General features: G+C 33.2%; 1 protein-coding gene across 5 annotated transcripts; it reads right to left on the bottom strand.

Moving 5' to 3' along the window:
* Positions 1 to 5,338: 5,338 nt before the first annotated feature.
* LOC143080537 (transmembrane protein 42-like) lies at positions 5,339 to 16,833 on the bottom strand. Of its 5 annotated transcripts, none has more exons than XM_076256421.1 (4): positions 16,745 to 16,833; positions 12,909 to 13,070; positions 6,594 to 6,812; positions 5,339 to 5,796 (listed from the first exon to the last, which is right to left on the bottom strand). In XM_076256421.1, exons 2-4 carry the CDS (start codon positions 13,059 to 13,061, stop codon positions 5,653 to 5,655), a joined length of 516 nt encoding a protein of 171 aa, XP_076112536.1. In that variant the 5' UTR covers positions 13,062 to 13,070; positions 16,745 to 16,833; the 3' UTR covers positions 5,339 to 5,652. The 5 variants fall into 5 exon arrangements, with proteins under 5 accessions (XP_076112536.1, XP_076112540.1, XP_076112538.1 ...); XM_076256425.1 differs by having other exon boundaries at positions 6,594 to 6,740; XM_076256423.1 differs by having other exon boundaries at positions 16,648 to 16,762.
* Between the last annotated feature and the right edge of the window lie 18 nt (positions 16,834 to 16,851).

Genomic DNA, 16,851 nt, shown 5'->3' with positions numbered 1-16,851 from the left:
GGTCATCAGTTTCACTTATATTAAATGTATTACCATATTATGCCGGAAGGAATGGCTCTGCCTTTTTGTGCTTTAAACATAATTATGACAAGAAAACAATTAGATTCAATTAACGTATTAATTGATAATCTTTAAAATGAAAAATTGTTTCATCTCTGGCTAATTTCGAAAACTTTACCATTTACTTGCAGTTAATTTGTTTTACTCGGTTATCATAATCATGTTCGTTATGGGTCATGAAGCAAATCAGTGACATGATGTATACTTTTATTATATGTTCTTGTAATTTTAGTGAGCCAAATTTTGTATTCCAACACAGTATTTATTGATTCTTTATTTGATTTGTTTTGTTTTCGCAGAGACCTCTGCTTTTATTGAATGTTTAAACAAGAAATGTTTAACACTTGTAAAAGGGGGGGGGATGGTCAACTTAATATGATACAGCTCTCACATTTATACTTTAAATCCCCCCCGAAAAGGTATCATATTTGGTTTTCAAGATTGTCGGAAGAAACAGTCTAGTTATCATCTAAGGGCAACAACTCCTTTACGGGCCAATGTATAACATTAATCTGATTACAATTGTGTCTATTATGGTTTTAGTTTTCAAGATAATATGCCAAAAATCGTAAAACGAGTAAAATATCACCCTTATTTGGACAATTTGATAATCCCTAAATTAAGGGATCAATTGATGGAATAAGTCATACTGACACTGCCATCACTTAGCGTAAACATTTCAACTGAGACATCTGAAAATTCTGAACAAATTTCAACAAACATATTGGGGTGTATGATCCTTATGGTATCTAGTATTATTAAGTCTGTCAAAAAAGTGACCGCCGTGGCAAAAAAAATAAAATATAAGGGTAAAGTTATGCATTTATTGTCACTTTAAAACCATAAAAGATAGCGGAGAAAATTCATCTGGAACAAATATGCTCAGAATGGCAAGATCTACTCTCAAAATGATCAGTTGACTCCCTTATATCATCTTATTGTCCTAAAATGAATATTTATTTACTACTTTTTACGTGTTTGTCTATTATGTCAAAAACTTTATCAGCTTTTTTAAAAGCAATAAATCAAAAATGACCAACAATAAATTGGATCTGCACAAATCCCAATATGATCTGAACTATTGGATGACTGTTAGAAGTGACGATATTTTGGAATTTTAAGCATTTTTTTTTTTACCTTTTAGCTCGAGAACTATAATATCTATAGGTCGGTGTTGTAAACCGGCAGCAGAAATAAACAGAAAAACAAGATCTACAAAAATGCAAGTTAAACTGAAACAATGGAATCACTTCTTAAACAAACTTATAGATAGAGAAATATAATAGTTGCATCTACTTAGCTCACATTTTCATAAAAAAAAAGTAGCACTGTTTATCCATTTCTTTTTGGAAAAAGCTAGGTGAACGATGTATGTTCCAGATTTTAAGCGAAGAAGCAACTTATACCAATTTTAAAGTTTACTAAAGTTTGACCGATTAGGTAGTTCAAACACTTGACCTCTCACACTAGATAGAGGCAAAGTCGTGACAATGAAGCCACTCAGGGGAATAATGTCTATGCTGAATAAGTACCAAACGACTGTAGCAAAAAGAGAATCCGAGGCGATAGATACCAAGGGGATATTCCTACTTATTTGTCGGAAGCAAACTGACAATACCATGATAGTAGAATAATCAAAAGAATCAAAATAAACACAACAGTATAAACAATACAATTAACGTAAAACCAAATACTGGGCAACACGAACCCCACCAAAAACCGGGATAAATGGGGCATCTGTCATGTTGCCTGTGTAAGTACACACCGGTGTTTAGTCCTATTCGATATAGGTCACATTTTTGTCGAGCCTACAATTTTGTCGAAGAAAGCTTGACATAGGGATAGTGATTCTGTGGCGGCGGCTAACTTATTAAAAGCTTTATATATTTTAGAAGATGGAAGACCTGGATGCTTCATACTTTGTAGATGGATGCCTCATGTTACGAAGTTTCCGTAAGTCTCATGTCCAATGTCCTTGACCTAATTTTATGGTTCAGTGACTACATGAAAAAAAGTTAAGATTGTTTGTAATGTTAAATTTTCTCTTATTATAAGTAATAGGATAACTATATTTGGTATGTGCATACCTTGCAAGGTCCTCATGTCCGTCAAACATTTTTCGTTTGACCTCGACCTCATTTCATGGATCAGTGAACAAGGTTAAGTTTTGGTGGTCAAGTCCATATCTCAGATACTATAAGCAAGAGGTATAGTATATTCGGTGTATGGAAGGACAATTAGGTGTACATGTCTAGCTGACAGGTGTCATCTGACCTTGACCTTGTTTTCATGGTTCAGTGGTTATTGTTAAGATTTTGTGTTTTTGTCTGTTTTTCTTAGACGGTATGTAACAGGTCTACTATATTTGGTGTATGGAAGGATTGTAAGGTGTATATGTCTAGCTGACAGGTGTCATCTGACCGTGATCCCATTTTCATGATTCAGTGGTCAAAGTTAAGTTTTTGAGTTTTGGTGTTGTTTTTTTCTAATACTATAGCAATAGGTCAACTATATTTGGTGTATGGAAATATTTTATGGTCCATATGCCAGTCACGCAGGTTTTATTTGACCTTGACCTAATTTTCGTGGTTCATTGCTCAGTGATAAGTTTTTGTGTTTTGGTCTATTTTTCTTAAACTATAAGCAATAATAGGTCAACTATATTTGTTGTATGGGAGAATTGTTAGCTGTACATGTCTGCCTTGCATGGTTCATCTGACCTTGACCTCATTTTCATGGTTCATTGGTCTAAGTTTAGTTTTCTTGGTTAATGTTAAGTTTATGTGACAGTTGTAATAATGCATTATATTAAGGACTATCAACATAATACAAATGCTTATTGAAGAGCGAGACATTTCAGCATGTGCACTTTTGTTTAATAGAAGACTTGATTCTGGTTACGGCAATTGGAACATATCCGTCGTCATCTGTGGTCGATTCCATACTGGTCAACCAACTCATGCTGGCTGGCATCCGTGAAAATTTCAAAGGAATGTGTTCAACTTCACCACTTGGAACTCTTGGTTCATAGCTTCATTGAAAATATCGACCTTTTATCAAGGAAATTTTGACAGGAAGCTCTGGAATTTCGAATCAACTGGGATATTTAATACTTTATATGCAGGCGCTCCTGGATAATTTTAATTGACATGCTGGAAAGTTCACAATTGGGAAGCTGAAATCGTCTCTTTTGTCTTAATAAAGTTTGTTTTCTACACTCATTAACAATATGCTAGAATTCAAGTTTTAAGTGAATTGCATAATGTAAGTAGCAGGAACTGCTAACTGACCCTTCAGAGGCACCTAAGTTAACCCCAAGTTTTGTTTGAGTTTCTGTTGTTTCAGGATCTTCTGACCTAATTTGAACAATCTATTTAATCTCCAAGTTGATCCTATTGATCCAGGAACTACTCACTTTACTTGAGCACCCAGTTGGGTGGGGGTTCTGTTGCTACTGACGCTATTGGATAACCGTATTCTGTTTCTGTTGCTGTAAGAACAGCTGACTTTTTGAGCATCTAAGTTCATCCACAGTTTTGTGGGTTTTCTGTTGCTAAAGGAACTACTGACTACAGGAGCACGTAAGTTCCAATTCCAGTTGTGTGGGGTTTCTGTTCTTTCAAGAACTACTCAGCCTATAGAGCAACATAGGCACTTGTCTCAGAATTTTTTCTTCAATATACCTTAATACCTCGTTGAATAAAAGTATATACAGAAAAAAATATTCTGAGACAAGTGCCAGTGAGTTCACCCTCTTGTTTTGTCGGGTTTTTATTGTTCCAGGATTTGATATCCCTACTGGGACATCTTTGTCTAACCCAAGTTTTTGTGGAGCGTCTGTTCCTCCATGTAGGAAATACTGATCCTTCGGAAGCATCTGAATCTTAGTTCACCCTCCAGTTTTGTGGGGTTTCTGCTACTGACTATTAAGAGGCAACTTTGTTCTTCCAAAGTTTTGATGGAGTTTCTGTTTTTCTAGGATCTGCTGACATACTGAAACAACCTAGTTCACACCCCTAGAACTAGTGGAGTTGATGTTGCTCAAGGAACTACTGAACCTACTGGAGCACATTATTTAAACAACAACCCCTAGGTTTTGTGTTTTTTTTACTCCAGGAATAACTCAACTTACTGGATTACCTTTAAGTTAGTTCACCCCATTTTTGGTGGGTGTCTGTTGCTTTAAGAGCTACTGGTCCTACTGAAGCTCCTTAGTTCACCCCTATTTATATTGATAACAACCTATTGGAGTACCTTAGTTGACTACCAGTTTCCGTTTTTCCAGGAACAACTAGTATTAAAACTGCTGGAGCACCTTATTTCACACACCCTCCCATGTTTTGTGGGATTTCTGTTGCTCCAGGAACTACGTATACTGAACCTACTGGGTTTCTTAAGTTCAACCCGAGTTCGTTTGGTTCCTGTTGCCCCATGAGCTATTGGTCCTACTGGAGTTCCTTAGTTTACCCCCATTACGGTGGAGATGCTGTTGCTCCAGCAACTACTGACTTTACTTGAGCACCATTGTTCAGCACCCCAAATTTTGTGGGGTTTTTTTTCACTGTTAGAGCTACTAAGCCAGTGACTCTACTGGAGCACCTTAGTTCACCCACTAGTTTCAGATGAGTTCGTGTTGCTTTAATAGGAACCACTGAGCTTACTGAACTCCTCCAGTTTTGTGGGGTTTCTGTTTTCTTAATTTTTCTAACATCAAAACACCACTGTAGTTAGCTCCCTTTTCTATCCCGTTTTTTAGGGTTTATATTGACCTAGGGACTACTGGCCCTACTGGAGCACCTTATTCTTGCTTTCTCAAGTTCGATGGGTTTTTCTTGCAGCCCTTCAATTATTTTTGTTTTATGGACTGCTGTTTCATTTGCTTATATCAAATGATCTGTTATTCTTTATTTTAAAACTTTAACTAATGCAATTTTTTCCTGTAAATTAACACTCACAGAGCATTTATAATCCCATATTGTAAATACGAATGTGGAATATTTAATTGTGTTATCATCTGCCAAGTGTGTTAAAAATGTCTCTGGAAATTAATAAACAACACCAGTTCTATCTGATAAAGAATTTCTGTACATTATCTAAACTGGTAAAGATGCAAATGAGAATTATTTTAAGATAAATCATTTTTAAATCTCAAGTGATGGCACATTTTCTTTTCGATTAAGGCAAAGTTTGTTTAAACTTTTAGTTTTGTGTTCCAGCACAAGTTTACCAGAGACAGAAATAAGCTTAAAACTTAACTACTAATATAAATAGGCACTAGTTAGCTCATAAATTTATTCAAATCATTGTTTATAAATCAGTTTGATTTAATAACCATAAAATTCATAAAGCAATAATTTAAGTTCTGTATTTTTCTTCCATCAAGTTCAATACCAATTATTACTCTGCATTTGTATAGTCATAATCAAGTCAATTATAATAGCTATGCTTTGAGGTCCCCAAGAATTTCCATCCTGTCATGTGGATCATCAGCTTTTGGTTATGAGGTCATCCATCTTATGCTCATATTAATACACTTTGACTGACTAATCTGCTGTTTCTTGTTTTGAGTCACAATCATCAAACATCATTCGACTACTCTGTTTTTGTATCTGCTTTCCTTTGTTCATCCTTCAGATTTCCTCTGTTTATCAGCATCAGTCCTAACAGGATTAATAGAGATCCAAACCACCATCGCAATGTCAAAGTTTCATCAAATAACAACAGACCTACAAATGCCTGTTAAAGAAATGAAGTATTGTTAGTAAAATGATATTTCGTCTGTTTTTGAATACTGCTGTAAAAGATTTCCCATTGATTCCTTTATCAACATTCAAATTATAAAGTACTTTTGTAGAATAAATACATAGGGGGTTAATCTTTTAATCCATAAAGTGTAATTTACATAAATTTTGTAATTAAACATCATTCAAAGAGGAGGGTAATTATTGTTGGTATACACTTGCCACTAAATTACTTGGAATAATTAGATACAATTATGACACAATATGAAACATAGATAATAATTTTCATTTTTTGGGACTCCGTCAAGGTGTGAAAAAATATGTCTATAAAGTATTCCTGACAATGTTGATTATTAAACACAGGCAATACAGTTTCAGAGAATAAATGTGTATATGATTTAAGATTGTATTCAATGGAAACTGTTGTGGCATCATTGCAGCCATGTGTGCCATTGCAACAGAAAATATCAATTTTTTGTTAGCTGATGGATAACTTATTCAACACAAAACAGTTACAGATAATACTTATTTTTTATTCACTGGCACAAATAAATAATTCGCAAGGTGGAGTTATATCCATTGGACATTATAGATTACTGATATAAGTAAAAAGTATTATTTTCTTCTTTCTTGAATTCCTGTTATTGCTCTATAATAAAGTGTTTTAAACTGTCTTTGTTGAATAATTGTTTTCACTTTTTATGAAAGTATAATTTCATGGACAATAAAAATCTCATTAGTTTGTGATTTTTATAATACTACCTATTTACAAGTCATATATATTTGACTTACTGTAAACAAGAAGTTAGAAGCTGTATTAGTGACAGTAGCCTCCACTGATGATGAACAGTACTGTAAAGACTTGGTAAAGAATGTCCACATCACTCCATTACATACAAATATCATCAGGAAAAATATCACTTGTATGTACACACTAATCTGAAAAGTAGAGTACACTCCATTACATACAAATATCATCAGGAAAAATAGCACTTGTATGTACACACTAATCTGAAAAGTAGAGTACACTCCATTACATACAAATATCATCATGAAAAATAGCACTTGTATGTACACACTTATCTGAAAAGTAGAGTACACTCCATTACATACAAATATCATCAGGAAAAATAGCACTTGTATGTACACACTTATCTGAAAAGTAGAGTACACTCCATTACATACAAATATCATCAGGAAAAATATCACTTGTATGTACACACTAATCTGAAAAGTAGAGTACACTCCATTACATACAAATATCATCAGGAAAAATATCACTTATATGTACACACTAATCTGAAAAGTAGAGTACACTCCATTACATACAAATATCATCAGGAAAAATATCACTTGTATGTACACACTAATCTGAAAAGTAGAGTACACTCCATTACATACAAATATCATCAGGAAAAATAGCACTTGTATGTACACACTTATCTGAAAAGTAGAGTACACTCCATTACATACAAATATCATCATGAAAAATAGCACTTGCATGTACACACTAATCTGAAAAGTAGAGTACATACCATTACATACAAATATCATCAGGAAAAATATCACTTATAGTTACACACTAATCTGAAAAGTAGAGTACATGTAAATGCTCTTTTGTTCGGACGTTGGAAAGTTCCAGGCGGAAATAACTAACTAGCCGAAAAGTTCCGGAGGAACTTATTAACCAGGCCAACCTTAAAAATATGTTTGTTTGCAGTTTTCCGACTGTACCTTCAGACTGAAGGGTCGGTAGGTAGGAAAAATATTTTATTTTATCAGCCAAAATACAGTTTAAACAAGCAGTTACACTAAACGAAGTTTCTTGTGAAGAAAAAAAAACCATTTTAAAACAACAAACACTGGACATGCTGAAAACCAACATCAAATGAACAGGCATTTTCAGATAAAAAACTTTTTAACCAAAACTGAAACTTTAACATAGTGTCATTATCCAATTTATGACATAAAATATGGTATAATTATTAAATACTGGAACACTTATAAACAAGGAATGTCATTATGACTAGAACTGTTTTAAAGAAATATATTCAGACTGTCAGACATGTATGCTTCTTGACTAGAATGTTTTCATGAGTAGAGTATTTTCATCAGAAAAATGTAGATATTAAAGATTTATAAGACAATGTATTAAAGAGTGTATTTTTAATAAAAAAAAAAACAAACCATTGAATCTTCCTCAATTGAAAAAAAGGCAACTTGAAAAAAAAGTATCAAGACATTCGACTGTTTTCATATTTCTAACAATATTTAATTATATGTGATAAGGTTATATTTTTGCCAGGCTTTAATGAAAACCAAAGAAATCTAAAGTTTGGGGTGAAATCCATAGCACCCCATTAAAAGTAAATGGTCTGTACTGAAATGTTTTTAATGCATAAAAAAAAATTGGCAGCATAGCTCCTAAGGACATGTTTTAATTGAATTCACACAGGCCACACAGTTTGGGTATATTTAATATTGTAAGAAAGAGTTTTAAATTGCAATGAGTGGGGCAGCCCCCCGTATCCTAAAGGAGCATACTCATTGCAATCGAAGATAGATTTAATATAGAAAGAGTATATTTATTTTTCAAGCTAACCATTCATTTTCTCTACATCTTTGTGTAGTTAGGGTTACTTCTTATTGATTTGGCATGATCTATATCCATTAACATTTCAAATGAGCCCTTCCTCCGTACAGGCGTGTTTACAGATATCCATGAAGATTTAAGTCACGGAGGAGTGGTTTCATCTTTGTCGTCTTCACAACGATTTGTAGAAAATATGCCATACTTCAAGCTGCTGTCGAATTATTTAACCACTGAAATTGGTTCCATAAAGTCAGGCTCCACAGATTCTGTACCCGATTTGTTTGAGACAGAATGGTTATCGTGTCAGTTATGAATATCCGCTGCATCATCGTCAATGATATCATCACACATCATTACATGTGCCTGAATCTGTATAAACAGTTTACTAATAAACTTTTTTGTTTGTTATTTGTCTTAAGGTGGCACGGTAGTATTTCCTGGCCCATAGGGATAATGATAGCCTTTTTAGAATTTTCACCACTTTCTAACACTGCAAAAAATTCTACATTCACAGTTAACTGAAGTACTTTCATTTTACTATTTAGAAATGAATTTGAATATGTATCATGACCGTTTACTTTTTTTGCTATATTTAAATACCTAAGGCCACTAGTGTTTTTAGGTCTTTTATGGTGCAGTGAATACAAAATTAAAAAAAATTCTCAAAAATTCATTTTCATCTGTATGTAAAATTATTTCATATTTTTCTACACCTGATTCATCCCTCAGTTTGGGAAAGTATGTTCAGTTGATACTGTATTTTTTGTCCAATCACACTGTTTAGATACATTAACCTAGGTAGGGTACACAAAAGAGCAACCTAAATTCTGGAATGCGAATACTACCGTGCCACCTTAACCAAGACATAACAAACCTGAAACCAGTCATGACACCTATGATGCATAGACTTCTTACTTTTGAACATAGTACAATAAAGAATACTTGTCTGCACTCATTTCTTACCAAAAAAAAAATGAAAGATTACAACCCTACCCCATCTGGCAGATTTTCACTTTTTTTTATCTTACCATTTTAACCTAAGGAGTGCACAAAACCCAAATATATGACGTTTCAACAAAACACAGAAGTCAAACATGGTGATTCAGGAGGAATTATTGGATTGCCAACTCTATTTATGGTTAATCTGACTAAAAGAAACAGTTTAAGCACCAAATCATGAAAAATGATATTAAAGTCCATTCCACATTTTACAGCATGCCTTATATTACTTTAAGCATTTCCAGATTATAAAGGCAATACAACAAGAGTCTTTAGATTACAGTTAACTATTATTCTAAAATGTTTTTGACAATACATGTACTAGAACACATCTCTAAGTTGACTGTTTGTCTATTTCTCATGTATGCATTAAGTTAAATTATGTCCCCTTACATAATCAAATTGCCTTTATTTTGCTTTTCACTGTCAGAAAATCTTAACAATTAATGGCATTTGCATGGAAAATGAATAAACCATTTAATCATGCTGATATAACATTATAATTACATTCTTTGTCAAAAATAATGTCTTGTCAATGTAAAGCAACCCCTATTGCTATCTCTATTTCAGCCAAATATGAGGGCTAAATGAATAAGTAAGGACCCCTTAACCACTTACTGGTTCCCAAAATGCTCCTACTGGTGTCATGATACCTCAGAACTACAAATAAAACCTGAAGAAAACTAGTATAGCTGTACTTGTGTTGAAAAAAATAAGAAATTATGCAATTTATTTATTTCGGTGAAAATAATAGGATGTACATGCAATCAAAGAATGTCGCGTCTCAAATTCCAGTGGTTGCACATGTGTCAGACACTGCGAAAAGTTAAACCGAGCCTATATAATTAAAAATATATTGAAAGTTACATAATAACAATGAAGTCCTACTTTTTAGGTAAATTTGTACATTATTACCAACAGATCAGCCAAAATTTGCTGAATCAGCAATTTTTACTCTCAGGGTGGAATTTAAGGCTTGTTTTTATCATAGTTGCCCTAAATCAAATTTTTATTGATAAACTTACAAATTGCATAGGTAAAAAAATTTCTTTTATTGATTTAGTGTAAAAATATATATCCCCCTTAAGGTGGCACGGTAGTATTTCCTGGCCCATAGGGATAATGATAGCCTTTTTAGAATTTTCACCACTTTCTAACACTGCAAAAAATTCTACATTCACAGTTAACTGAAGTACTTTCATTTTACTATTTAGAAATGAATTTGAATATGTATCATGACCGTTTACTTTTTTTGCTATATTTAAATACCTAAGGCCACTAGTGTTTTTAGGTCTTTTATGGTGCAGTGAATACAAAATTAAAAAAAATTCTCAAAAATTCATTTTCATCTGTATGTAAAATTATTTCATATTTTTCTACACCTGATTCATCCCTCAGTTTGGGAAAGTATGTTCAGTTGATACTGTATTTTTTGTCCAATCACACTGTTTAGATACATTAACCTAGGTAGGGTACACAAAAGAGCAACCTAAATTCTGGAATGCGAATACTACCGTGCCACCTTAAAATTGACCCAGACTTTAAATCATTTCCGGAAAGGACCCAAAGTTCCGGATCGCGTCAACAGAAGTATTAAAAAAAAATTCTTCAAATTTAGAGCAATAAAATTTTCACAGTCGGGAGGATTTTCAAGGGTCGGTCGGTAAACTGCAAACAAACAATATTTTAATTTAAGCCCCAGTTACTTTGTTCTTCCTCTGGTTTAAAAGTTCCACCAGAACAAAGTGACTAGTTGAAAAGTTCCAACGGAACATATCAACTAGTTAGAAAGTTCCTTTTTTCCAAATTAGTCAAAACCGTAACTAACAAACTAGCCCAAAAGTTCCAACAGAACTTATCAACCAGTCACAAAGTTCCATTTGGAGAATTGATGCAAATTAAAATAACGGAATAAGTTCTAATTTATTGTTATACATTAATCTGAAATTGATATTTTTAAAAGTACCCACATGAGGAGGGGGTATTCTTCCCTCTCTTGAGGGTACTATGAATACTAAATTTGCTTGATAATGCAACTTTTTCCGTTTTATGTGAGCTATGAAATACAACTTAAATTTTGCTAACTTAAGTTGTTCTGTTCAGCCAGAACTATTCAACTAGCTACATTGTTCCGGGACTTTTCCAACTAACTATTTTTTTCCGGAACTTTTAGACTGCACTCGGAATAAAACAACTAGTTGGAAAGTTCCATGGGAACGAAATAACTAGTTGAAAAGTTCCGCCGGAACAAATTAACTGACGGAACATAGTGGCTGTTACATACACACCATTACATACAAATATCATCAGGAAAAATATCACTTGTATGTACACACTAATCTGAAAAGTAGAGTACATACCATTACATACAAATATCATCAGGAAAAATATCACCTGTATGGACACACTAATCTGAAAAGTAACATACACACCATTACATACAAATATCATAAGGAGAAATATCACTTGTATGTACACACTAATCTGAAAAGTAAAGTACACATCATTACATACAAATATCTTTAGGAAAAATATCACTTGTATGTACACACTAATCTGAAAAGTAACATACACAATACACACCATTACATACAAATATCATTAGGAGAAATATCACTTGTATGTACACACTAATCTGAAAAGTAAAGTGCACACCATTTAGTAACATACAAATATCCTTAGGAAAAATATCACTTGTATGGTTACACTAATCTGAAAAGTAACATACACACCATTACATACAATTACCGTACATAGAAATATCACTTGTAAATGTACAATAGACATATTTTAAAAACAAGAATGTGTCCATAGTACACGAATGCCCCACTCACACTATCATTTTCTTTGTTTAGTGGACCGTGAAATTGGGGTACAAACTCTAATTTGGCATTAAAAATTGAAAGATCATATCATAGGGAACATGTATACTAAGTTTGAAGTTGATTGGACTTCAACTTCATCAAAAACTACCTTGACCAAAAACTTTAACCAAAACTTTAACCTGAATCTTGCACTATCATTTTCTGCATTTAATGGACCGTGAAATTGGGGTCAAAACTCTAATTTGGCATTAAATTTAGAAAGATCATATCACAGGGAACATGTGTACTAAGTTTCAAGTTGATTGGACTTCAACTTCATCAAAAACTACCTTGACCAAAAACTTTAACCTGATGCAGGACAGATGGACGAAAGAACGAACAGATGAACGAACTGACGGATGCACAGACCAGAAAACATAATGCCCCTCTACTACTGTAGGTGGGGCATAAAAAGTATATGAAAAAAAAACTAAAATAAAACATTCATTTCTCAATTTACAGTGGCACTTACTGTTACATATATGATGAAGACCTTTTACGCATTTGTTAGTCAATCCAATATTAAAAATGCCATCTACTTTATTCTCAAGGTAACTTTTACTGAACATCCTATAAAGTCTGTATAACAATTTATCAGTATCCATATCCAGTTTCTGAAGATGGATGGTTAAGATTATGATAATAGCTTACCTGTTGACACTTGTCATTTCCTGCTAATAATAGACAATAAGACAGTACAATGTCTCCACTCATAGCCAACTTAGCAAATGTTGATCCCAAGGAAGCCATAACTCCTGCCATCACAGCCAACGTCAAACCATGGCTCTGCCTCAACCATTGCATTTTACTTCACTACAAAATAAATGGCTATCACTGTTTCACTACACTGAATTCTTCATATCAAGAGGAGAGGAAGGGAATCTTCAGAGTATGTAAAATAAATGAGAAAACTCTATAAAACTACAAAGACAAAACGAAGGAAATAAAACTCTATAAAACTACAAGGACAAAATGAGGGACATAAAAACAGTATAAAACTACAAGGACAAAACGAAGGACATAAAAACCTTATAAAACTACATGTACAAGGACAAAATGAAGGACATAAAAACTCTATAAAACTACAAGGACAAAACAACATGAACAAAGGACATAAAAACAGTAAAAAAAACTACAAGGACAAAACGAAGGACATCTATAAAACTACAGATTCAATCATTATTTGACCACTTTTGTTTTTCATTAAATAAAAACTTTTATAAGGAAGTGAACAGCTAACAATAATGTTATCAAACATTGTCAAAGCATGCAACACCAATATTTATCAACAGATATATGTACATTCATTTAACATTCTGAAAATTTGACAATGTTAGAATTAAAATACTCTAAATTTACACAAAAACAATGTCAGTTTTAGATATGGAACTTAATCTTGTTAACATAATAAACTGTTGACCTTGACACAGAGAGAGATATGTCTCGCCTGTAAGCAGAAAATTCAGAAAAAGACAATCTGATAGACAGCAACATTGCTATGTACTTCATAGACTTTGCATGCAGAACCATGACCTGAGGGAGCACAGCCTTAAAATAGTCATCAAACTAATATGTACTGATAGTATATTGCAACTTTATAGAAAATATCATTGAATTGATTGTTTACACATGTTACAAGTTCCTATCAACATGATCAACTAGCTAAACCAGAAAACTTTACACCTATAATTGCAAATTAATTCAAAGATGTTGGACCCCCAAACTTTATAACTGATATGTCCTCTCAGATAGTAATGCAACTTTTATATAGAAAATGTCATTTGGTCCAATTATCACAAGCCAGGCAGGGTACTACTTGGTACTGGTACCACGATTTCCAGAGAAATACAAGAAAAAACATATCCCTAAAACAAACTGATATATCCTGAGAAAGACTTTTTATGGTGTTATGCTACTTTCTATAGTGTTATACTACTTTTAACAATATTAAAGAATATTAATTAAAGACAGTACTCGTTTTTATTCAATAAAAGTGCAATTTCATTTCAAAAAATTGATTTGTATGACTTGTTACATATGCAAATTCCTTGTTAATACAAAATACTAAATTTTTGTCAAAAAAATGAAGACAATGGCATAGCTTTATTTTAGAAACATTTGCAAATAAAAAGTAATTTACGATTTAGGTGCTTGTTCTTCCAAAAAAATTATTTCAGCAAAAAAAGTTGACCGGACAGAATCAACATTCGCCAATATTATGCTTTTAATATTTTGACCTGATCGACACAAGTGTTAATATCTCTTCTTTTTTTTTAATAATATCTGTCCATGAAATTAATGAATCTGTGAGATTCCAATAAATATATTACGTAAGGAATGACTGTATTTTTTTTTCTGTCTATGAAGAAATAACATTAAAAATTTGGTGAACACTGAATAACACGCGTAGCGGGTTATTTAACAGTGTGCACCACATTTTTTATGTTATTTCGAATAGACAGAAAAAATATTACAGTCATTTCTTATAATTTAATTCTAAATTTCATTTTAAACCATAGAAAACCATGAAAAAACGTTGATGACGTCATGGTCACATGACTAAATTATGTCTATGGGCTCATAACAAAATAACGTCAGCCAATCAGAAGACGCGTTACATCAAAAATTAAATTATTAGTATACGACCTAAGGGTGCCGCCCTCCCTAGTCATGCTTCAGTGATTCCCTATATAATCAACCAAATTTTTCCCATGAAACTAGGGCCCCCCCCCCTTTGCATCTGCCTATGACTTGTTGTCGACCAGTTGAATATATATATAGCGTTGCCGTATATCGGCGAGTGTGAGTACCGCTAGTCAACTTTTTTAACTCAAAAATAATTATTTTCACTTTTTTCGTTTTATTTTCATAAAATATAGTTTAATATCTTTAAAGTCTATAAATATTAACAAAAGCTACCGAATAACAAACATGTTATGACTATTAATATCTCATCTGGTCAACCGTCCAGTCACTATTCGGGCAATCATCCTGTCATTAATGCAACCCAAGGAATTTGCATACAAGATATAAAAATCGATTTTCTGAAGATTGCGTGTTCTTTTATTAATTATGAACGCCTTAAACCTTATTATTGTATGCTGTTACACTAATTTAAGCAGTATAACACCTATAACACCATTAAAAATCTTTTTCTCGGAATATATCAGTTTGTTTTTGGGATACTAACATGACTAATATTATGTTTTTCTTGTAATTCTCAGGAAATTGTGGCACCCATGCTAAGTTATTTTTGTGTTATCCTCCAAGCAGGGGCGGATTAAGGCGGGGGCGTGGTGGGCGTGTGCCCCCTAAAATTTGCAAAGCATGGGTTGACTTCAACATATTTAAATATCAGAAGAGACCATTAAATCTTTTTTAACATTCAAAGTAGATAAAACAGTCAGTTTAACAGAATCAACGCAATTACTAATCAACTGACCTACGGTTTATTAAAGTTCTATAAATTATTTCAAAGGAAGGTGTCAAACGTGGAGCTGCGTTTGATGACAAATATAATAGGTTTTTAGCAGTTAAAGTAAAAACAAATGTTACATTGTATTTACGGTTTTTATAATCAATTTGTTTGATAATCGAAGTTCCAAAACATCCCTTACTCACTTTCACAATTTCATCATGACATGGTCAAGAAAGCAGTCGGCAGGTGAGGTGTGATATCCGTAATGAAAGATAGAAATACTGTTTCAAGCGAAAGGTTAGTTTATTAATTTGTATCTCTGTGTCTATATTTATTTCTCACTTGCAACCTACATATTTAGCCGAATTCTGTACCGTATTACTGTATGCTTGGGATCCCATGAAAATAAATATAACTGCGTAAATGCATCTCATTCTGATTTAAGTTGTTTGTGGCTAACACATTAAAGTCTGGCACGACCTCCGAAAATCAAAAAAGTAAAAAAACAGATAGTAAGAAAGGACAATTAACAATCGCTGGTAAAGGTAGAACTTTTCGTTTGAAAAATATATTGGTCAGGTGAGCAATTGTGATCTGAACTCTCAGGTGTGGATTAAGGCGGTTTCAGCTTAAAACTTTAATTCAATCTAATTTTAACACGCAATAGGTCAAGATATCTACATATCCCCTGCCAAGGGTGATTGGGGTATCCCCAAAGGGTGATTGGGGAAAGAAATATGATCACTTCCCGACTTGGTCTCCTTCTGACCGGCAGTAAAACACCTGCCAAAGTGGGGCGTCCTTTTGGCTGTGCAGGCAATTATATAACTTTTTCTCGTCTTGAACATGCATGAACTTCTTGCCAATAGACGTTAAACAACCAACAATCAATCAAACAATATGTTTTTGGCTATTTCTGTGTTATGATATTCATGATATTTTTAAATCTTTGTTATTACACTAGTATCATACAAATGTGCACTTCGTCCACTTTCACAGATTACATTTAAAGCTGCTCTTATACATGTTTTAACATTGACTTTCTGAATAAAGTTCTGTGAGTTTTTACCAAAATTACTAAATAAGTGGGTGGACACTGGGTGCTGACATATTGAAGATTCGCAGTGAATATTTTTTAAACGTTCGGAACTTTCGGACAACGTCGATGCAATTTGG

The sequence above is a fragment of the Mytilus galloprovincialis genome, chromosome 6 (assembly GCF_965363235.1).
Source record: "Mytilus galloprovincialis chromosome 6, xbMytGall1.hap1.1, whole genome shotgun sequence".
Taxonomy (NCBI): domain Eukaryota; kingdom Metazoa; phylum Mollusca; class Bivalvia; order Mytilida; family Mytilidae; genus Mytilus; species Mytilus galloprovincialis.
The sequence above is the reverse complement of the archived record's forward strand: the minus strand, read 5'-3'. Positions and strand labels throughout refer to the sequence as shown.

Excerpts from the sequence above, each read along its gene's own strand:
- LOC143080537 (XM_076256421.1), bottom strand. The coding sequence starts at position 13,061 with ATGCAATGGTTGAGGCAGAGCCATGGTTTGACGTTGGCTGTGATGGCA. Across the intron at positions 6,813-12,908 it reads GAAATGACAAGTGTCAACAG|ATTAGTGTGTACATACAAGT; the intron begins GTAAGCTATTAT and ends TCTACTTTTCAG. Across the intron at positions 5,797-6,593 it reads CTTCTAACTTCTTGTTTACA|GCATTTGTAGGTCTGTTGTT; the intron begins GTAAGTCAAATA and ends TTTCTTTAACAG.